The following is a 23,634-nucleotide window of genomic DNA, read 5'->3' as shown; positions in this document are numbered from 1 at the left end:
GCCTTGGGCAAAGGTGATATTACGACTTTTTTCCACGTAAATGTATAATTTTTTTTCTCGTAAATTTACGACTTCGTTCTCGAAATCTTTGATTTTTTTTCTTCAATGTGGCCCTAACATGCCGTCGTATAAAATAAATACATATTAAAATAATATTAATAAAATAATAATAATAATAATAAACATTTAAATAAAAAATGGGGAAAATAATTTGTTTTCTGTAAAGCGGCAGATCACAGTAGAATCCAAAGTCACGTTTTCAGCTCATTAAGCTGCATAAGAAACATGTAAATAAAAATGAAAATAAATAAATATAATAATAATAATAATAAACATTAAAATTCTAAATTTCTATATAGCGCCAGATCACAACAGAAGAATCCAAAGACAAGGTGATCAGCTCATTCAGTACTTTCACATTCATTGTAATGTCCTGTTTTTTGTGACCATTTTTCCCATTGAAAATGAAAGGGCAATTTATGTGGCACCCCCTACTGGTGGGAAATCATACTGTAACATAATGCTTATTCTGCTAAGGTGACGTGGCTCAGGAAGTAGAGTGGTTGTTTCTTGGGGGTGTCCCGTATCGGCTTGGCACTCCGATACAAGCAGCCGATTCCAGACTCCGCCCCCGCACGTCTATCCAGCAGCAGCCGGATAGAGTCCGCGTGATCACTACAGCATGTGCTATGGTGTTAAGCAAGGAGCAGGAGTGGTGTCGGCCGGGTGTATTTTTGCAGCCGAGTGCAAAACTTGTGATGCACAAGTTTCCCGTGGTGGCGCAGATCAGGGGTAAGTTTGATACCTTTAAACTCTTCGTGCGACTCCCACATTTCTCAAGCGCCTCATTCAGGACACCCGGGCTATCTGTCAGGACTTTTCTAAAACTCCCCCACAATATTTTCTGACATTTTTCCCATTGAAAATGAAATTTGTAGTTACTCTTAGTAGTTACCGTACAGTTACTTAAATCAAATTAAAAAAATATATAAAAATTCAATTAAAAAATTTAAGTAAAATCTTAATTAAAATGCAAGAAAAATTAAACAAACTTAAGTCCAATTACATTGAAAATACGATTAAAATAAATTCTAAAATTGCCTTTTAAAAAACTGTGATGTAATTAAAATAAAATAAAATGGATTTGTAGTTACTTAGCTAAATAAATTAATATAAAGATAAATGCATAAAAATGTAATTAAAATGTTTTTACCTAGAATCATAATTAAAATGTATAAAATGTAGTAAAAACGATGAAAATCACAACAAATTAAAGTCAACAAATCAAAGAAAAAAAATTAAAATTACAAATGCAGTGAAAATACAACGAAAATAAAATGATATAAATTGTGTTTTTAAAAAAATAGGTGACGTCATTAAAATGAAATGAAATGAAATTGCAAATTACTAGTTACAGTTACTTGTTAGGAGTTGAAGGTACGAAAATGAATGTAAAAAAAAATATGTGATCATCTAATTTTATATATATATATGTATATATATAATATACACACACACTAGGTCCCCAATTTACGAACACCCGACTAGCGAACATCGCGGATATGAACACAAACCGACTGGTCTATATTTTATTTTATTTTGCCTTGTAGTCGCTCAATCAGTATTTATACTGCTACGCCCGAAGTCAGCTGGGAGTGGGATAGGCTCCAGCATGCCCCCGCGACCCTAAAGAGGAGAAGCGGTATAGAAAATGGATGGATGGATGTACATGCCTGTGCCAGTAGAGGGCACTGTGACACTGCTAATGGGACCAACAGAGGCATCGTTAGAGCTAATGGGACCATCAGAGGAAGAGTTAGACGCTGAGGAGATAAAGCTAAATGGAAAGCTAAATTATACAACCCGGACACAGCGTGTGATTAAAGTGTATGAAGAGTTAATAGGCCTGCTTAATTCTACACCACCCATAGAACACTACCTCTTTTAGAAGACTCCAACGATGTGGTACCTATATCATTGGTAATATTACCTTTTCCCCTACTTAACAACAAGTCGACATAAGAATGGTTGTCTGGAACCAATTGTGTCTGTAAGTTGGGGACCCAGTTTAGATCTGATGTGTTTTCAAAGTATTCCTTTAGTTTTTTTGAGCAGTATATATATATATATATATATATATATATATATATATATATATATATATATATATATATCTCTATCTTCCACATGGTTTGATTGTCCTGAATTTTTTTATGGTGTTTTTTTTCCCGGTCTTAGTGTGCTAATCATGCAGGCCGGTGTTGTTCCCGCAGAGGACAATAGCATTGGACACGTAGACGAGTGTGGGAGTGGCATTGAGGGATGAGTTGAGGTGTGGCACTGCCCAGGCGGTAGAAATTGGTCGGACTCACCTTCAGAGCGTGGCGACGCTCACCAATTCATCAATGAGGAATTTCTGATCACAGCGCCCGCTTCACTGCCCCGTCAAATTTATCAGCATGTTACCGACGCTCGCGCGTGTGTAAAAATAGGGCGCTTGCACTTTCAAACGTGGCCATAAAATGGGAAATAAACACGCTGCTACTCCGTAGTCCGGGTCAGTGTTATTCCACATTGCATGCATGCTCTCGTAAAGCAGCCATTGAATGTTTATGGTGAGCACGCAGCCGACCAGACCGCTACGTCTTGTTTTTCTGCTTTAGGATGCGCCTCACATCCGTTTTCACCGCAGACATTAGTGCGCACGCTGCCATTCGTCAAGATGAAACAAGATGCTGAAGAATGTCTCTAAATCTTTCACGCCGCGGCTCGTATAGTTTTTTCGCCCCGACGCTCGGGGAAATGGACGACGCGGCCTCTAATTAATCACAGCGGGTGACGGGAGGTAAACATTAGCGGGGGGAGGCGGTTGGCCAATGCAGACGAGGGAGTGATTTGTTCAGCTTTGACCAGCTCTCCGCTTTGGCGCATCTGGCTGAAGGAGGGCCGCTCTCGGGCCAGCTGGTCAAGCGGCCCCACCGCCGTTTAACCGTGTCCCGCCTCCACCCGGGTGCTCATCAATGTCAGTAATTATGCATGCCAGAACTCCCAGGAAGCCGTGTGTAATTACCGGCCGGGCCTGAGCACTGCCTGAAGCAAAGAGGGATCGACAGGAAGAAGTCCTTTCCAGAGGCCCCCCCCAGACCATGCTTTATGATTGCAGAGGTGGACATGATACATTCGTGTATTGATTTTTCACGCTCAAGCATCATGTGGAAATCACTTGGGTGGGAAGCAGCATGGATGTCTTATCAACGGCAGCATCCACGAGACCAGGGGTGTCCAAAGTGTGGCCCGGGGGCAATTTGTGACCTGTTGCCGTTTTTTTGCACATTCTAAAAGTATAATTTCACAAGTAAAAAACAACAACAGCAAAAATTAGCAATAATTGTACGAGAATAACGTCGTAATGTTATGAGGGACAATAATGACAATAATAATAGTAGGATAACGACAAAAGATGTTATTTTTTTAAAGCCATAATATTATGAGAAACAACCAAACAATTTGTATTTATTTTGTTTTCATTTTTTCACATTTTCTTTTAAATTTTATGCACTTAAGTCATTGTTTTTTCTTAATATTTTTTACGTTTATTTAATGTATTCGTTACAATTTTATTTGGCATTTTTATTTTTTAGCCTTTATTTTTTATATGTATATAATTTGTATTAGTTTTTACATGTTTTAAAGTAATTTTTAGTATTGTTTAGTTTTATTTAAGTCATTTTTATTATTTATTTATTCATTAATCCATTTTATTTATGTACTTTGATTTAACGTGGTAATATTATGGGGGCAAATAATGTCATTTTAGTAGCATACAGGTAAAATGTTAAGGACAAAAGACGTTATTTTAAATCTATAAACAAACAAAACAATTTGTATTTATTTAATTTTTTTTAACATTTTTTGTTGAAGTAAGTTTTTCGCACTTTAAGTCATTTTTATTTATTCTTTATTTTTAATATTTTTACACTGTTATTTAATTTATTCTTTACAAATGTATTTGTCATTTTTATTTTTGTTTTATTTTTTTACACATTGTCATTAAATTTTTATTATTGAAGTCTTTTTTTTTACATTTATTTAAGTCATATTTATTTTATTATTTTTTCCACTCTAAGTCATTTAAAGGCTTTATATATTTTTATTAAGTCATTTTATTATTTTTTATGCTTATTTAATGCTTATTTACATCATTTTTATTTCTATATTTATTTTTTCATTTATTTTATTTGTCTACTTTTATTTAATGTCGTAATGTTATGAGGAAATATGTTATTTAAAAAAATCCATAATATGAGAAACACACAAAACAACGAATAAATTTGTAATTTTTGGGGAAGATTAGGTTGTGGAAAAAGTTGTAATGTTGCGAGAATAAAGTGAAAATATTATGGGAATAAAGTCATACGTACATGAAGAACATTGACAAGAAGAAAGTTGAAATAAAAACAAAAAACAACAGCAGAAATGGAAAAGGCAGGTGTTATTGTACGACAATAAAGTCAAACTATTAAGCAAAGAAAGTCGCATTTTAACTCAAAAAAACACATTTTACAAGAAACGTACGAGGGTTGACACATTAAAGAAAAAAATATGTTAGTTTTTAAAAGTCATAATATTATGAGAAACAAAGTGAAGTTGTAATTTTTGGAAAATTAGGTTAGTAGAAAAGTTACAACATTATGGGAATAAAGTCAAAATACTTTGGCAAAATATTTTGGCAATAAAGTCATCATTTGAAACATGAATACACATAATCACATGTCCAAAGTGCACTTTAGAAGAATTCATGAGGGCATTTTGTCGTGGAATTGAGGAAGAACATGGTAACTGTTTGCACGCATACAAATAATGCATGAATGAAAATTACATATCAAAATAATTTATGACGGCACAATGAACATAGACCAAAGAGGAGGATTGATTATTACTTCCTACTAAGTCATCCATCAGTTGTATATTACGTATTTTAATGTCATTTTTGACTTGCTGTCCGCGACCTACTTTTGGGTCCCGGCCCCCCAGTTGAGAGCCGCGCTTTAGACGACTGCAACAACAGGTTGTCTATGCCATCAATTTAAAAACCATAAAGATTTCATCGACAAATTGATTGTTTCTTGTTCGGCAAAATGGCCAATATGATGATTGTGCTTTATTTACCTTAGCTTGCCTGCTACGCCTCATCCATTAACTTGGCAGCAAGCAGCCCACCCTGGCATACCTGTGGTCCCAGCGCCGCGCTGACCTATTAGTCTCCATTTTGGTGTTGTGTGCCTGGATGGTTTCCCGTGGTCGGAGACACGTTCTCTCTCCGACACACTGAGCCAAGAGACGGGTCTGCATGAGATGGATTTATAACCCCGTTTTCTTCTTCTTGCTCCACGTGTGTCAGCCTCTCTCTCGCTTGTACACGGCAGCGCCCCAAACACTCATCTGCCTCAGCACTCCAGAAATAGATGTGATATCACACCGGCAAGTATTGTACGGGGCGGGGTGGCGTTGGTCAAAGTGAGAGGGTCATTGTGTGTCTCAGATGGCGGGATCTTGAATGCATCTGCTGCTACATTTTGGTCCTCTAAAAAGGAAGAAAACCGGACTGACGGCGGAGCCTTTAGAGCGTGTTGACGTACAGAATAAAAGTCTGTGAGCTGATGGTTCAAGATGAGTAAAGGGCATCTTCCATCTGTTTTTGGCTGTCATCTTTGCTGGAGGGCCCAAGACTGAACAAGCTCATTAACACGCTGCCCAAATGTCACATGAGGGACACCGATGATGGCTACAAATATTCTTGGGGGAAGATTTATTATTTAGGACAAGGAGACTAATGAGCTGAGCAAACCTATTATTGATACTTCAGTTTGTTTCAATTTGAGGACGTTTCAGAGTAGTTTTTGATAGACACTCGGCCTGGCACGATAACACATTTTGCTCTACGATAATTGTCCTACAAATTATTGACAATAAACGATACTGTTGTCAACGTGATTTTGAGACCATTTTTTTGATGGATGTAATGATAATATGTGGCATAATAGTGCCAGTACACCGTATCAAAAGCAGCTTTAACTTATGAAGAATATTTAACATTGTAATTGGAATGTCAAGAGCTTTTAAATGGAATTAATTCAACTTGTCAAGTCCCTCTTGAGAAAGAGGACTCGTTCCAGAGCCCTTGCTGTGCTTCGAGGTGAGTCCGACTATACATTCAATGGAGATCTATCAAAGTGGAAAAGGTTATAAAGCCATTTCTAAAGCTTTGGGACTCCAGCCCACCACAGTGAGAGCCATTGTCCATAAATGGCCAAAACATGGAACAGTGGTGAGCCTTCTCAGGAGAGGCCGGCCACCCAAAATGACCCCAAGAGCGCAGCGCCGACTCATTCGAGAGGTCACAAAAGACCCCACAAAAACATCCAAAGAATTGCAGTGTTCGGTCAGTGTTCGAAGGTCAGTGTTCGTGACTCCACCATAAGAAAGACACTGGGCAAAAGCGGCCTGCATGGCAGAGTTCCAAGACCAAAACCACTGCTGAACAAAAACAACATTAAGGCTTGTCTCAATTTTGCCAGAAAACATCTTGATGATGCCCAAGACCTTTGGGGAAATACTCTCTGGTTTGACGAGACAAAAGTTGAACTTTTTGGAAGGTGTGTGTCCCATTACATCTGGCGTAAAAGTAACGGTGCATTTAAAAAAAAGACCATCATAGCAACAGTAAAATATGGTGGTGGTAGTGTGATGGTCTGGGGCTTTTTTGCTGCTTCAGGACCTGGAAGGCTTGCTGTGATAAATGGAACCATGAATTCTGCTGTCTACCGAAAAAATCCTGAAAGAGAATGTCCGGCCATCTGTTGGTGACCTCAAGCTGAAACCAACTTAGGTTCTGCAGTCCACCTCTGAATGGCTGAAGACTTTGGAGTGGCCTAGTCAAAGTCCTGACCTGAATCCTATTGAGATGCTGTGGTATGACCTTAAAAAGGCGCTTCATGCTGGAAAAGTCTCCAATGCGGCCGAATGACAACAATTGTGCAAAATTCCTCCACAGCGCTGTAAGAGACTCATTGCAAGTTATCACAAACGCTTGATTGCAGTTGTTGCTGCTAAGGGGGCCCAACCACTTATTAGCTTTAGGGGGCAATCACTTTTTCACACAGGACCATATAATTTTTTTTTTCTTCCTTAATAATAGAAAGTTTAATTTAAAAACTGTATTTTGTGTTCACTTGTGTTGTCATTGACTAATATTTACATTTGTTGGACGCAGTAAGACAGTCATTTGAAACTTCTTCAAACATCCTGAGGCTGAACAAAAAAGTCAAGTACTAGACCCAAAAAAATGAGTCGGAGGATCCCATTGGCTGTCCGTCAAGACAAGCGACCATCCTCGGCTCAAATGAAGGTTGTTACCGGTGCCAAGTGAGATTGTTAGCCACTTACGCTAATTTAGCTCCGCTTTTGTGGATTGGTAGCTTGGGTGTTTATTGAGCATGGTGGCAGCCTGCAGAAGCTAGAGTCGGCTAATGGTCTAACACATGCAACCTGCTACCACGTCAAGTGTCGGCCAAAAGTGGGCAGCACTCTAAACGCCCCCCCCCTCATGTGCTGATAGCCAGGAGGGAAGAGATGCAGGCCCAAGAGCAGGCAAGATGAAGAGAGTAAATCCTCATTACGTGTCTGCTAATAAAGAATTACCGATGTCAGCCGTAGCTTTTTATTGTTTGAGAGCCTTCATCCATCAGAAAGGCCCTTGTAGCCTCAAGCAAAGAATTGCTTTTGAAATTAGCTTTTCTCCCAACAGACCCTTGGAGACATTGCTTCGGGGAATCAGGTAGAGGCCAGAATGGCGCCATTTGTGAGGGTAAGCCATTTAAAAAGACGGTGGGTCATACTAAAGATGGCTGGACAGTGCGCGCCTGTTGTCTTGCTTTAATGAGCTCGCTTAGCAGTCAGAAATATATGCAGGAAGATGATCACGCTGATGTAGATAATGTAGCTGCTGTGTGGAGTTCAGAAACGGCTGTCGTCTAAATTGGTTTTCTGCAGCGTGGTGGAGAAACATCATGACATTGTCCCGTTACCAAGGTGCTGTCTTCCAGCATCTCATGTACACAAGTGTTTTCCCTCTTCCTGATTTCTGATTTGTTTGCATGTTTGTCACATTTAAATTTTCCAGATCATCAAACAAATGTAAATATTAGTCAATGACAACACAACTGAACACAAAATGCTGTTTTTAAATGAAACTTTTATTATTAAGGGAGAAAACAAATCCAAAGCTACATGGTCCTGTGTGAAAAAGTGATTGGCCCTTAAAGCTATGAACTGGTTGGGCACCCCTTAGCAGCAACAACTGCAATCAAGCATTTGTGATAACTTGCAATGAGTCTCTTACAGCGCTCGGGAGGAATTTTGCAGACGTGTTGTCATTCAGCCACATTGGAGGCTTCTCCAGCATGAAGCGCCTTGAAGCGCCATGAAGTGTGACAAACAAACAAACAAAAAAAAGAAATCAAGAAGGGGGCAAACACTTTTTCACACTACTGTATATACCGTAGAACCTCGTTTCGTCATTAATCCGTTCCAGATCCAATGAGAACACGCACTCACTTTCTGTAATGTGTCACCCTTAAGCCGTTCCCCTGCAGCCGGTGTTAATGAGGAACCTTTACATTACAATCCTATTGGAACAGACGCTACTTTTGTGCTTTGCTGCAAGTTCTGTCTTGAATTCAGTGGCGTTTCTCACGTTCTTCATCAGACTTCTGACTCTTGCAACTTTTTTTTTGCAGCCGTTATTAAAAGTAAAGCACACAGTACACTCAGAAATATGCAGTGCACTTGAACACCTCATCAGCTCAGGGCGCACACTGCTTGAAAGGAGACAGAAACGTACAGCAGTTGTTCATTGTTCTGTGTGCGTGCTGTGAAAATATAAACCTCCCACACACACTTGATAAAGATTACTAACGGATTCCCTAGCCAGAATCTGTCTATAGTCTCCCAAGTCTGAAAGAACCATGATCCCTTCTTCACCGAAATTGCATCACCACACGTTGTTTGAGTGCCGTTTGGCCGTACGATCATCGAGACAGTGTACAAAAACCGAGGTTCCACTGTACTCTGCTTCACCTGGACAGAAACTTTTCGACGTATGTCAACTTATGATTCATACGTCCCGCATCCGCGGGCAATCACAGTGTCACAGTGTCCTCTACTGGTCAAGCTGCAAACTTACCTGCAAATGCAAACACGACAGCCTCCATCTCCTCTCAGCCAACGCTTGCCAAGAAGATACAGTTTTGTCTCAAGGCATGTTGACGTATTACGACTTGTGTGTAACTTACAAATAATGTGTGTGAACGGGCGTCAACAATCGCATAACTTATTGCTCGCGTATGCGGGACGTAGGAATCATACGTTGACATACGTCGAAAAGTTTTTTGCATGCACTAAATTTTTAGATGACTTGGACGTACTACGACGTATGCCGGTGTGCTTCATCGTGCTCTTAACTTACTTATACGACCGACGCCAGCGTATTGGCCAAATTTTTCATACGTTGGCGTAAGCTGGCTAAATCATCAAGGTGTGACAGGCGTTGGGTGTTGGGCATAAGTTGTGAACGCTGGCAACACGCTACGCATTCGTTGGTATAAGTTGTATATTAGTTAGAGAAACGTTCTATATAAGTTACTAATACGTCATGTATACATCGAACTCGTTATGAAGACGCGATGTATACGCCCAAAATTGGAAAAAAAAACACATTGGCAGTTCAACGTATGCCATCAAAATGATCACGTCAGGCATGCGCTGGCTAAATCGTCAAGGTCTGACAGGGCCCTTAGACAGCGCACTGGTTGAGACTGACTCAGCAGCGTCTCTGCTGGTCGCTGCCAAGTGCTGCACGCTGTGTCTGTGTGTGTGGGGGGGGGTCCGGGGGGGAAGCGATCGATACAAGTGAAGGCAATTGTGCTAAAAAGTGTCTTTCACAGCAGGATTTTCTTCTTTATGGAAGCAGAACTGGTCTTTGCGTTTTCTGTGCAATTGTGTAAAACGCCAAGGACAGCAGGAGCCCTACACGATATCATTAGCGAGCCACGCCTTCGCCCAACACTCCCTGTTCTGCTAATCAGAACGCAGAGCGTGAGCGATGATAGGATCATTGGAGAAGAAGAACAGCTATTGTCCCCTCAATGTGAGGCTGCTTACATTGTTGTGTGCTATAACAATAGCGTACACGCAGTCCGCCGTTGAATGGCGGTACAGCCGCGACAAAGCAAACACCCGCCATTTCTCCCAAGTCCTTCATGGCTGCACAATAAAGTTGAAAAATATCAGTGGCACCACTAATATTTTTTTTCTTAGTCTGATTCAGGAAGTGTTCCTAAAACTCGTCACTTGGTACAGTAGCATGTGTCCTGAGAGCTTGTTTTTGTGCACCATACGGGAGAAAAATCCATCGTCTCACTTCCTCACTTAAGTGACGAGCCCCTAACTTAAAAAAAAAAAAAATAACCAGGCTTCGCTACACATCTTAAAACAAAGCCTGGAGTTTTGCTAACGATCCATCAGTCATGTTAGGTTCAATCATTTTCATATTCTTCAGCAAACGACCCACAGCATGATGCTGCTGTTAAAATGTGAGCGTATTGTTAGCACGGTACCTCACATGCTAGCGTTGCTAACGTTTAGGCCCTGTCACACCTTGACGATTTAGCCAGCTTACGCCAACGTATGAAAAATTTGGCCAATACGATGGCGTACGTCGAATAAGTAATGGGTAAGTTTTGTATGAGTTAAGAGCACGCTGAAGCACGCCGGCATACGTCGTAGCACGTCCAACTCGTCTAAAAATTTAGTGCATGCACAAAACTTTTCGACGTATGTCAACCTATGATTCACTCGTCCCGCATACGCAGGCAATAAGTTATGCGATCATTGACGCCCGTTCACACACGTTATTTGTAAGTTACGCACAAGTCGTAATATGTCAACATGCCTTGAGACAAAACTATCTTCTTGGCTCTCTTCTTGGCAAGGGTTGGCTCAGAGGAGATGGAGGCTGTTGTGTTTGCAGATACAGTACATTATGCCTTGAAGGATATTTAAACTGCTACATTCTTGACCAGTAGAGGGCACTGTGACACTGGGAATGGAACTAACAGGAGGGGAAGAGGCGTTACAACCTGCGTCATCTCCATCAGAGTGAGAGTGGGAGGGGGAGGCTGTGGGTGGTGATGGATCCCTCCGTCACTGCCCTGATACTTCTTAGCAGCGGTCTTGGAAATTTTCTTCGGCATGATGGTGATGTTGACACTGCGATGTCTAGTGAGGTTATGATTTGAGTCATCAAGTGGCGGCCTTTTTACAGGCTACGGCACGTCATCGTCGGCCATACGCTGCCGTGAGGTTTGCAGTTAGACTGGCGTTGGGCATAAGTTGTGAACGCCGGCAACACGCTACGCATTCGTTGGTATAAGTTGTCTATAAGTTATAGAAACGTTCTATATAAGTTACTAATATGTCAAACTCGTTATGAATACGCGATGTATACGCCAAAAATTGAAAAAAACGTCCACAGTTCAACGTATGCCATCAAAATGATCACGTCGGGCATGCGCTGGCTAAATCGTCAAGGTGTGACAGGGCCTTTTGTGTCCTCCTGCCCCACTGACATGTGACATCTACTATTATGATGGACAAGTGCAGAGCATTCGTCAGTCATCGCAATTTTCCTCCTCCTCCATGTATCAAACCGAAGATCTGTTTATTCCGTAATGGCGCCCTACAGCCGCGTAACTTCTACCTTCCTTCGGCATGTCCAACTTTTTTGTGCAATGGTTGGCTTTCTCTGCCATTTGGATGCAGAACGTTTCGTCGGCATTGTGGTGTTTCGTCAGGGAGTTCGGAGTCCCACTGCAAGGGAAGCTGAACATGACAGGAGACACGGCAGTACGGGCTGCCACGAAGGAGATTGATTGATAGACAATGGTCTACAGCCAATCAGGATGCAGAAGACAATGGGCGGGTACTCCTTTAGCCAGTCAGTTCGCAGAACACAATGCTAATTCATAAAAAAAGGCTTTGCTACACATCTTAAAAGAAAGTCAGCTACATATGTGGGATGTACAGATGTTTTTCAGCAAAGGGGAACCTAGCATGATGTTGCTGTTAAAATGTGAGCATAATGTTAGCACTTTAGCATCACAAAGCTCCGCTAGCGTTGCTAATCTTTGTGCTCTTCTGTCCCACTCCTTAATGTTACGGTGTCGTATGAGATATACTATGACATCTGTGACTTCGGACAAGCGTGGAGTGACAGTGTATGCTGTATGTCACAAGTGGATGAAAGTACACAGTAGCCCTTCTTGGAGACACACACTCTGTCCGAGACTAACACAGCTCATTAGCATTAAAGCTACAGACACTCAAAAGGTCGTTTACATTTGCAGTACCAGGGCTGGATTTTGGGCACCATTGCGAGACCTTTGAGACTTATTTAAAATTGGAGAAAAATACTATAATGTGGGACATTTTTTAATTAAAAAAAATGTTCCAACATGAGCACCACATTGGCCTTTAAAACAGACATACCACAGCTGGTGTCACCCGGTCCGACAATGCAGACAACCATTGATAGAGCGAGGATGAATGAATAATTGACTGCCAAAAGCAGGTGAGGAAGGCTGTAGAACACGCTGCTGTGGCTCTCTGCCAGGTGACGCTGTAAACTCCAACACTGGTTATCCATGTCGATAAGATGCATCAGACACATTGAGAGGCTCTGAGTAGAATGATTGTGATTAAAAAAAAAACTTGACTGTGCAGTAAAGTGCAATAGCAGCACAATGCATGTGCGAAATGAAGCGGAGAGGAAGAGTAGGATGTGGCGTTTAGATGTGATAATTATGCGGAGATGCCAGGGACTTGTGGATGAGTGATGGCGGCTCCCATCTGTGCCCCCTCAGCGCCAACCCTCCGCAGACGGACGCCGTCACCGAGCAGCAACCAGCAGCAGATCTTAAAGGAACATTTTGATGTATTATTTTTGGTAAAGGTGGCCCCTCTCAGAGGATGACGTAGAGATTATCTTCCAACTTGCAGCTGATCCGTATTTCAATCACGTCTGCGCCAGTGTGATGTTTATCTCCAATTGATGATCGTGCAGCTTGGTGCTTGCTCGAGAGATGCTTATTTACTGCTTGGGTTGCTTTTATACGCCGTGTCATTTTTATCTTTCTTCATGGCTTGCCACAACATTTCTACAAGTGGCAGAGAGTCCACGCTGTTAATTAGTACAGTGGTGCCTCGGTTGATGTCATTAATCCATTTGGGAAGGCCCGACTTTAACCAAAACGGACTCTAACCAAAGCAAATGTTCCCATAGAAAATCATGTAAATCCAATTAACCCGTTCCAGACGCCCCAAAACACAAAACACATTTTATAGACAATGATTATAGTTTTAAATGCAGAAAATGAGGCAAAAATAATTACAAATGACAAATGAATGGACAACTGAACATTTACCATCACTTTTACCTAGTTTTGTTGGAACCCCCCCCCCCCCCCCCCCCACAAAAAAAAACATCAATTAACAAAATCGCACAAAATAAAGACAGTATTGAGCTGTGCACTGGTGCCTCGGTTAGCGTCATTAATCCTTTCCAGAAGGTCCGACTCAAACCAAAACGGACTCTAACCAAAGCAAATATTCCCAAAGAAAATAATGTAAATCCAATTAATCCGTTCCAGACGCCCAAAAATGTGAACACAAAACACATTTTATAGACAATAATTATAGTTTTACATACAAAGGTGATCCAAAAAATTATTAGAAATGACAAATGAATGGCAACTGAACATTTACCAAAACTTTTACCTAGTTTTGTTGGGAAAAAAACCCCCCACAAAAGCATAAATTAAAAAATAACAAAATAAAGACAGTATTCTGCTGTACAGTGGTGCCTCGGTTAACATCATTAATCCTTTCCAGTAGGTCCAACTTAAACCAAAACTGACTCTAACCAAAGCAAATTTCCCTTTAGAAAATAATGTAAATCCAGTTATTCCATTCCAGACACCCAAAAATGTTAAAACATGTTATAGACAGTGATGATTTTCATGCAGACAATGATGTAAAAATAATAAAAAATGACAAGTGAATGGACAACTGAACATTTAACATGACTTTTATCTGGTTGTGTTGGGAAACCCCTCACTCCACAAAACTATCAGTTAATGAAGTAACACAAAATAAACAGGTTATTCTGCTGTTACCACCATTTGCAATGATGTAAACAATATATCGAAGTAGATATCACCCCAGTGGCCATCTAGACATTTCAGGTATCAACTTATTGCTACCCCTATATGAGTAATGGTCTCACCTCGGCCAATTCAATTAAAAAGTTCTGGCTCTGCCACTGCTCGTTTGTTCGTGCTGCTCTAATCACCGGTTGTTTCTACTAGGGACCGTCAATAAATGACTATTGCGCTGAAGAGAGGTGGTTGGAAAAAAAAAAGTCATATATTGTAAATCACACCACAAATGGATCTATAATCATGTCAAATGATTAGTCCTACCCTAAAAGTATTTTGTACGCCCATTTTTTCAAATTTGATCTTTTATTGGATCTTTTATTGGATTAGGGACCTGACTCACAGAGGTTTGTTACAAAAGCCAACAATATTGTTGGTCATGCTGTGGAATGAAAAAGTGCATTCAGCAATACGTTGTTAATGCTGTGAAGAGCTATTTTCATAACCACGTTCAATTCCACAAATTCACGTTTGGAACAAAAGCTTATTATTGGGAAGAAAAAAAAAGATCGGATCGGCAAGACTATAAGAAAGGGTGGCTTGGGACATCCCTAATCTATTGTAACGGTGTGATTTAGCACAAGTTGGAGAGTGACTGATTGAGCCGGTCATTCCATTTATTTGTTTGTTTATTACAATATTTTTGTAGTATTTATCGTGTTGTGACATAAGTCGCAGGATCAGCCACAGTAGACTTCATGAAGATTTTAAATACAGGGCCGCACGGTGGCCTCGTGGTTAGCATGACAGGAGATCAGACAGGAGGCAGGAGATCAGGAAGATCTGTGTTCGAATCTCCGTTGGGCATCTCTGTGTGGAGTTTGCATGTCCTCCCCGCGCGTGCGTGGTTGGAGAAAGTTGAAGACTCTAATTTGTCCATAGGTATGAATGGGAGCCTTGTTCATGAGGCTGGTGGCAATGGTTCTTGTGGCGTGAGGTTCTGGTCCCGACAGACAGAAGCCTCCTGCCAGAGGGGAGTGATTGAAAAACTTTGTGAGACTTTGTGGGAGGGGTCGGCCACAATCTCGCCGGCACGCTCCAGAGTCCTGGAGCCGTACGGGTCCTGGAGGCAAGGCCGATTGCAGCCTATCACCTTCTCTGCAGAGCGGAAGGTACGCTGCAGTCTGCCCTTTGGGCCACTTTGATTTTGTAAAGCAACATGCTAAGAAGTTCTACATATTTCAAGAATAAACTGCATGTCAGCTTTGTTGTATCGGTGAAGAAGCGTATCATTAGTAGCAACTTTGCTCTTTTGCCCTCATTTTTGCTGTGTTTAAAAACATTTTCCAAATATTTCAACATTCTTCTTCAATAATCTTTGTACATTTTCTTCTGTTAACATTATGACTTTATTCCTACAGTATTTTGACATTATTCTCTTAACGTTATCACTTTTTCCCCAACGTCATTTTCAAAAAATCACAACTGTATCTAATTTTGTATCTCGTAATATTATGCACGGCTTTAAAAAAAGAAAAAAAAGGTATTTCAACTACATGCTGCTGAAATGATGTTGTTTTTCCTCACAATATTACAAGTTTTACGACGTTTTTTTTTCTGTTAGAATATCTTCTCTTAATATTTTGACTTTATTCTTGTATTTACAGCTATTTTTTTTTTTATTTTTCAACTATTTCAGCTGTTCTTCTCGTAATTATGACTTTGTTCCCGGAACACTTTGACGTTATTCTTGTAACATTATAACTATAGATTCACGACACACAGAGTGTAATATTTCAGGACTCTATTTCCTCATTTCTTCATCATTTTGATGATTATAGCTTACAGCAGTTATACGATATTAAATAATATATTATATTCATAAATATGATTTATATATTTAAGAAAGTGTTTAGTCGCTGCTGTAACTTATACTAATTTATTAATTTCATAAACACATATTTAAAATAAATATATTAAAAAATATATTAATAGAATATATTCATTTAAGTGTTTAATTACTTTCGTAACTTATATTAGTATATTAATTAAATGAAAAAGATTAAAAATACATATTTAAAAATTATATTAATATAATGTATTAATTTAAGAAAGTATATTCATTTTTAAAAAATATATACATTCTGCAAGCAAATTTTCCAAAAATCACAACTCTTTTTGTCTTTAATATTTCAACATTATGCTACTAAAATGATGTTATTTTAGTATTACGGCCTTATTCTCGTAATATTCTGACCTTTTCTCATTAGAATACTACTTTCTTCTCTTAATATTTTGACTTTATTCCATTTTTGCTGTTTTTTTTTTTTTAATTTTCTTGCTAAATTATATTGTTAGAGTGCGAGGGGCCAATAAAATAACAGCCATGGGCCGCCAATGGCCCCTGGGCCGCAGTTTGCACACCCCTGATTTCAGTGGCTTCCATTTGAGCTAGCTTGTTAATTGTAATTTGCAACACAGTATTTTGCCTACGATAATGATAATATGACAATACATGGGTCGTCCTAATGTTTTGTCACTAATTCTGACCTAATTACCGTTGAACCTTAGGTTTTTGTACGCTCCGGTTTTTGTGGAATTAGTTTTTTGATGAAAAATATTGCCACAAATATGTCCCAGTTTTCATACTAGTCCACGGAATGGAGTGCCCAAACAAAGCATCCACGCGTTGGTGACTCTGTGTCTGTGAAGAATGGATAATGGTTCTTTTAGAGTTGGGACACTGTAGACACAATCCAGTCAGAGAACCCGTTAGTTATTTTTCTTATGTCTATATCTCCGAGTTTGTCACCTTTCTTGCTGTTGCAGCAGGAGCTATCAAGCACTGTGCTCCCTGCACTGTCAATTTACGTGACGAGGCCCGGACGTTCAAGTGCACTGCGTAACTTTACTGTTAGAATGGACTTTCAGATAGTTTCTGCACTTTTTTTTAATTGAGTCCGGCTGCAAAACGACTCACCGTCTTAAGTCATTTTGTGCCCAACCCATAAGGGGTGCCACAAATGTGAAAAAATAAGGGACAGCCCATGCGGTGAAGGACAAACTTGTGACGTTTTAGGAGCAAGGAAAAAAAGATGAATCCAAGGACTGCATAAAAACTCTATACAGTTTCTTAAATTTCGAAGCAGAAATGCAAATCCGTCATAGTGTGGCATAGGTTTATTGTTTTAAAAAGTTGAAACAGACTCGAGCTCCATGCCGAGCTTCTCGACGGCGTGGGTGTGTGTTTGTAAAGTAAGCAACATGGATGCCTACGCTCCAACAAAGGCGCAATCCTTCACAGCGGCGCCAACTCGGAAGCCGACACCTCAAACAGACGCGAGTGGGAGATGTGCCGTCACATCGCCGTGTGACTGACAGCTGGCTTTGTGATTGGGATTCTGTTAGTGTCGCATCTGCAAGCAAAGGTGTTGCTTGCATGCACCAGGAGATACAATGGCGGCAAAAGAAAACAAAAAGGTGAAGCTTGAGAAGGCACCTGAGCATCCCTTTTGGTGACTACGGGGAGTTTGATCAAAGCCTTGGGCACTGCTGACCCATGGACGCCCCCTCAGATCGCCCTCAGGCCACATGTCCTCTTGTGCATTTATATTTGTTCCAATGCAATACAGAAAGTTTTAGCGTCACGGTCTGAGGCTGCATGACTGCCGGCGCTGGTGAGCGTTTAGTGAATTCCTACATTTGTTACACTGGAAGGTAGAGCATGACCCCTCCCCTTGGAAAAATCCACACTTCGCACAGTTTTCTGCACAGTTTCTTTTTTTTAATTATTCTTTTTTTTTTTCTTTTTTTTCTTTTTTTCCCCCTTTTTTCTGCACAGTTTCTTGTTCCAAAAAAATAACTTGTGGACAGAAGGTGGAGGACAATAATAAATAAATGAATTAATCACACAATAAAAAAGTGTGTCAAAAAGTGCCGCCCGGTGGCCATTTTCGGCCCACGTCTGTGTTTTTTTTTTTAAACAATTTTTATTAGCCCTCAGCACATTCTAAAAACACGATTAAACAAGACGACTAAAAAAGAACACAACAGCGAAAAAGGGGGAAAAAAAGAAAAAAGTTGCAATATGACAAACAAATAAAACAAAATAAAGTTTGAATTTTAGGGAAATTAGGTTAGGTGAACGTTATACTATCACAATAAAGTCAGAGTAATGTGAAAAAGCTTATACTAAAAGTACATGGGGGGTGTCACAAGATCTCATGTCACAAGATCTCACAAGATTAAAACGTGACAAGAAAAGAATGTCTCGTGGGCGCGAGGCATGGGATGATAATAAATAAATGAATTAATCACACAAAAAATGAAAATGAACTACATCATTTTGCCGGCTTCAATATATTGCCATGCGCATGCGTGTCTGTTTTCCTCATCTCTCGCCTCCAAACAGGCAGGAAGAGAGTTCACTCTGTGCATTGCTTTCAGCACCTTGGTGTGTTTGGTCCATAGAATAATGGCATGAACGGAGTGAGCCCTTTTGTCGTACAGTGGGTGGAGGCGGGGCTGCTTGCATACACACGGAGTGCAGAAGAGTGTAACGTAGTAGACATTAAATAGTAGACTGCAATATTTTTGTCATTTAAAAAAAAAAATTGTTATAGTTTTCTTCAAAGTAATGTTAAAGTCTCGTTTCATAGACTCTAGAATCTGGTGTACCGTCTCGTAAACGTGAACTGAGAGTCTCGTGACGCCCCTATACTGCATATTACGCATACGTCACAGTCAAATCTAATTGGTCCTTAGCGGCACTGTACTGTGTGTCGTTTTCACTGCTCCAGATTGTGACCCAACTTTCGGTCGTCTCCAGGGGGATGTTCTGCAGAGCCGGCACCTCTCCGGTCCACTCACAGTGCAGCCTATGTGATTGTACAACGTCTCCACCAATTAACATCAAGGCTTTCTATATTTACCTTCCCGTGGTTTGAGCATTGTGCTGACCGTCTGTACAGCAAGTTCAACCTCTATCAAGGTCAAATCCATCCTTCCTGAAGTGTGCTTTGTGATTGCACTTCTAAAATGCTGTCCTTTATTCCATTCGGTTTGACTAGTATTAGTAATTATGTGCTAGCATACAGTAGGTGTTTTTGCTATGACACACGTTCATGTCACACCGACTAGCTGTGATTGTGTGCTCAAAGCTAGAGGCCTATTGTCTCCAAAACGAGTCCTCCACATGCTTACCACCTGATTCGAATGGCCTTTGGTGTCTGGGCATGTGAGTCTGCCCTTCATTGTCTCCGTCCCTCACAGGAGGAGGAGATCAACGCTTCCCTCGCATATGTGGTTTCCTATATTAACTAACATTTGAGCATGAATAGAGTCAGACATTCGAGAAGCCGTCCGTTGATTTGTGTCATGCAAGTTTTTTTGAGTTGTACCTTACAGTAATAGAGTTGTACGCATGTACTCACGTGGTACGGACATTAAAAAGATGCTGAACCGTGACGAGGCAGGGATGTCCTGTGTATTTTTTACCCCTCCCTGAATTCTGCCATTCCCGTCCTTTCAGAGACCTGCGGAGAAGTGCCGCTACGTCGCAGGCAGCGTTCTGTGTGAAGGGGAGGAGAAGCCGGACGAAGAACTGCAGAAGCTCTACGAGAGGTTTGGCTTCAAGGTGTTCTCTCTGCCAGAAGTTAGCCACGCCGTGACCACCAGCTTCCCCGCCACGACACCGCTGTCCTACATTCTGGCACCTTTCAGGGTCTACCCCAAGCTCACGGCCTACATCGAGGTCAGTACGTAAGATATAACAACACCTTAATGCCTAATCGAATCGCACATTGAAAATCAAAGGACGCGGGGGCCATTTTGATATTTTTTATTTTGCAAAAAGGCTAAAAGAGCTTTGTGCAAAAGGTGACAACGTTTTTATTATCGTAATTTCTGGACTATAGAGCACACCTGTATTTAAGCCGCACCCACTAAATTTAAAGTGAAAGCCAGATTTGTCCATAGACAAGCCACACTGTTCTACAGGCCGCACGTTTCCACGTCGTGACATGGGATATTTAGTACACAGACAGATGTGACACACAAAGATTTAACATAAACAGTAGCGCTGTCATTGCCGTCTTGATCCGTCTCTTCAAACGACCAGACGTCTTGCTGAACGAACTTCCGACGGAACCTGGCCCAGCAAGGTGCACTGTGGTCGGACGCGCTCTCCAAGTAACTGATGTGCCGCCCTGGAGTTCAGGGGAACCAGGGTAGAGAGTGGGTGGAGCCACCTGGCATGGCCCAGCAAGGTGCACTGTGGTGGGACACACCCAGCGTCCCGGGTGTGCCGCCGCTCTGGCAAACTTTTCAAACGCCACATACCACCCAGGTGTGGTATCGATGCTGACGTTTCAGGTGGCTGATACGTTTTTTTTGTGTGCTCGATGGAGGGTTTTTTTCCCTCCTCATCGCAGAACATTTGGTACAACCAGCACGCAAAATGTCTCCGAAGCAGTAAATGTTTGTTTACAAGTGAGCTCTCCTGCTGTTAACGTCACAGGCAGGAGGAAAGGGAGCGCTTGATGAGAAAAACATGAAGTGGGGCCCAAATGGCACACACATCCATATTTCTTTTAAGCACGATATCAAAAACAAGCATATCGTTCATATCGATACAGACTGGATTTGATGCGGAGGTCTCATGTTTCAAGATGGCGCCGCCCTCGTGGCTAGTTACAGCAGCTCCGTAATTTCTGCTGCGTTTTTAGTGTTTACTCGCGCTTTATTCGTACTTTCTCATTGTTTTTCTGTGCCATACCCACCCATCAAGCAAGCGTGCAGCTATTCGTGTTCATCTTGTTACGTTTGTAGCTTGCCTCTTGCTTGTTGCGGAAGACGCATTCATTCACAGCGCCATTGTTTACACTCGGGAGCGGCTGTTAGCTTTGAGCCGCACACCCCTTCGCTACGCCGAGCGTCCGGAGATCCCCGCGGAGATAGCATAGCGGCAAAGACGGCATGAAGGTGGCTGTATAAAAAGGAGCAAAGTATTTCATAAGAATATTTTATTCATTCAGATCTAGGACGTGTTATTTGAGTGTTCCCTTCATTTTTTTGGAGCAGTACATATTTATTTAAAAAAGACAACGTACTATTTTACTTCAGCAGCTATTTTTCTATGCAATTTTTTAACGTTTTAAAGTAACAACTTTGCACGCATGTTTGGCTTTGACTTTTGTCTAAACTCGCTTTGTGGAAAAATACTGGCTATGTATCATGTATCGATATTCAACCTCAATATATCGGGATATGAGTTTTGGGCCATGTGACCCAGCCCTAACTACAGTGCATGCATTGTGTGCATGTAATAGATACGTGCAAGTAAAAGGACAATAGCCTTGGGATTGTGCAAATCCACAGATTTTGGCATCCGATTTCATCCAGTACAGTAAAACTGCACATTTTGGAGTGGTCTTTTATTGTGGCCAGGCTCAGGCACCACTTGTGCAGTAGTGATGTTATCTCGGCTAGTGACGTGCGATGCCACTGATTTTTGTGCAAATTCACATAATTTTCCGCTTAATTTTTGCAGTAGTTTATTTAATATTGTAGCGTTACGGTCCCCGTGGCTGTTGTCTGGGGAGAGAGGGACACGAAACATAAAACAACGGACATGATGGATGATTTGGAGTGATTTTATCTTATAAACTAAAAATGAGGTTTTGCACCCGTCCATAAGTTAAACAGAATTTCAACAGGCCAATTTAGTCCATTCATGAAAGAAGGGCGCTTGGGATGGTTCAGCCGGTGCGGTGTGGCGAGGACGCAGCGGTCGGAGAAGTGAGAGCGAGAGAGCGACGTCATCTCCGCTGTTTTATCCTCAGGCTCCGCCCCTGACTGGCCCGTCCGGGCCTGCAAACAAAGGTTGCAAACAAGAGGCCGGGGCGCACGCGTAAGGGTTACCTGTGTTCATTTATGAGTTTGACATTGTCGGGGCGTTGCAAGTCTGTTGGGTGCGTAAGACAAGTCTCCAGTTCGGAAAGTATGTCGGGGTTTTTTCACCAGCCTTGAACTGTAGTGAGGGAAGGTTCGTCGACGTCATAGTCGCCTTCAGGGCCAGGCTGCAACTCAGACAAGCACGTTTCAGCACCGGACAGCGGCAAAGCACCGGACAAAGGGAAACATACATCAGAATCAGAGCAATGGCCAGAACGGCGTCCACCAAAGTAGGACTTTGTCAGGTTGCTCACACTCAAAGTGGGGTTTTATCATGTCTGCTGCGACGAGCACTAGCCGAGGTTGCGACTACGTAATCCCTGCCACTGACCTTTTCTTGAATTACATAGGGTCCGCTGTTACGTGCCTAGAACCAGGAATAGGAACATCCTATCCATCCAAGAAACAGCCGAGACATTTAATTCATTAATTAATGGAATAGACGATTCATTTCATTTCCATGATCGATTCATTCATTAAAGTTTGTTTTGTTTTTTTAAACCCTGAAGTAAATTGAGGTATCGGTGTGATTTACAACATAGCCAAGCTAATATTCAACAATAGAAAAAACAGACAAAATCATTTAAAATATGTGAAAATTAGGGATGTCCGATATTGGCTTTTTTTTTTCCGATAACCGAAATGCCGACATTGTCCAGCTCTCAATTTCCGATTCCGATGTCAACATCACATCACATATCTTTTTCTCAAGTAAAATGGTTGTAAAGTAACAATACTCTTAAAGTGAGGTTCCAAGCAGCACAAGATGAGATGTAGATTTCCTGTGCGAGCACACGCAAATAACTGTTAGTGGACAGTAGACTTGATGGAGGTTGTGGGAAGAATTGAAATTTACGGGACGCATCCTCAGTAGTGTTACTCTGGGTCATAGGGTGTTTCGGCCTTTTACACTATACACACTCACCAGAGGCGGCCAGCTGTAGGGTGATCAGTCCTCAGCTTGCGTCCCAAGTCCAATTAGCCAGGAGAATCACCTTGGACATCTCATGGGACTATGCATGGCAGGGGCGTCCTGTTCCCTGAGTCAAGCCTAAGCCGACCGCATACCTCCTGTCAAACTAATTGGCCCAACTGGGGTCATTCCTCTTCAGCCAGAGCCACTGGCTGCTTCTTTCTGCGGCCTCCAATGCAGCTTTGACGGCTGCGCGCTGGTTCTTGCCCTTAACTCCTAAGTCCCTCAGCAGTTTTGTGGTGGATGTTCCCACAAACCCTCTGCACCCAACCTCCACTGGGCGGACTTCCGTGTTCCAGCCACGATGCCTTGCGTCGGCGGCTAAGTCGGCATACCGCAGATGCTTCCGCTCAAAAGCCTCCTCATAGAATCCTCCCAAGGTACGGTAAGTTCGATTATGTACACCTTCTTTATGGAGGGGGACCAGAGCACCAG

General features: G+C 41.5%; 1 protein-coding gene across 1 annotated transcript in view; it reads left to right on the top strand.

Moving 5' to 3' along the window:
- Nucleotides 1–23,634, top strand: part of tex264a (testis expressed 264, ER-phagy receptor a) — a 96,488-nt gene that overhangs the window by 10,568 nt on the left and 62,286 nt on the right. Inside the window, exon 2 of the mRNA XM_054784764.1 lies at nt 19,804–20,025. Within this exon, the coding sequence (XP_054640739.1) occupies nt 19,804–20,025 (222 nt within the window). The remainder of the gene's footprint in view (nt 1–19,803; nt 20,026–23,634) is intronic.

The sequence above is a fragment of the Dunckerocampus dactyliophorus genome, chromosome 8 (assembly GCF_027744805.1).
Source record: "Dunckerocampus dactyliophorus isolate RoL2022-P2 chromosome 8, RoL_Ddac_1.1, whole genome shotgun sequence".
Lineage (NCBI taxonomy): Eukaryota > Metazoa > Chordata > Actinopteri > Syngnathiformes > Syngnathidae > Dunckerocampus > Dunckerocampus dactyliophorus.
Note: the sequence above shows the minus strand (reverse complement) of the source record. Positions and strands in the feature narration are given on the sequence as shown.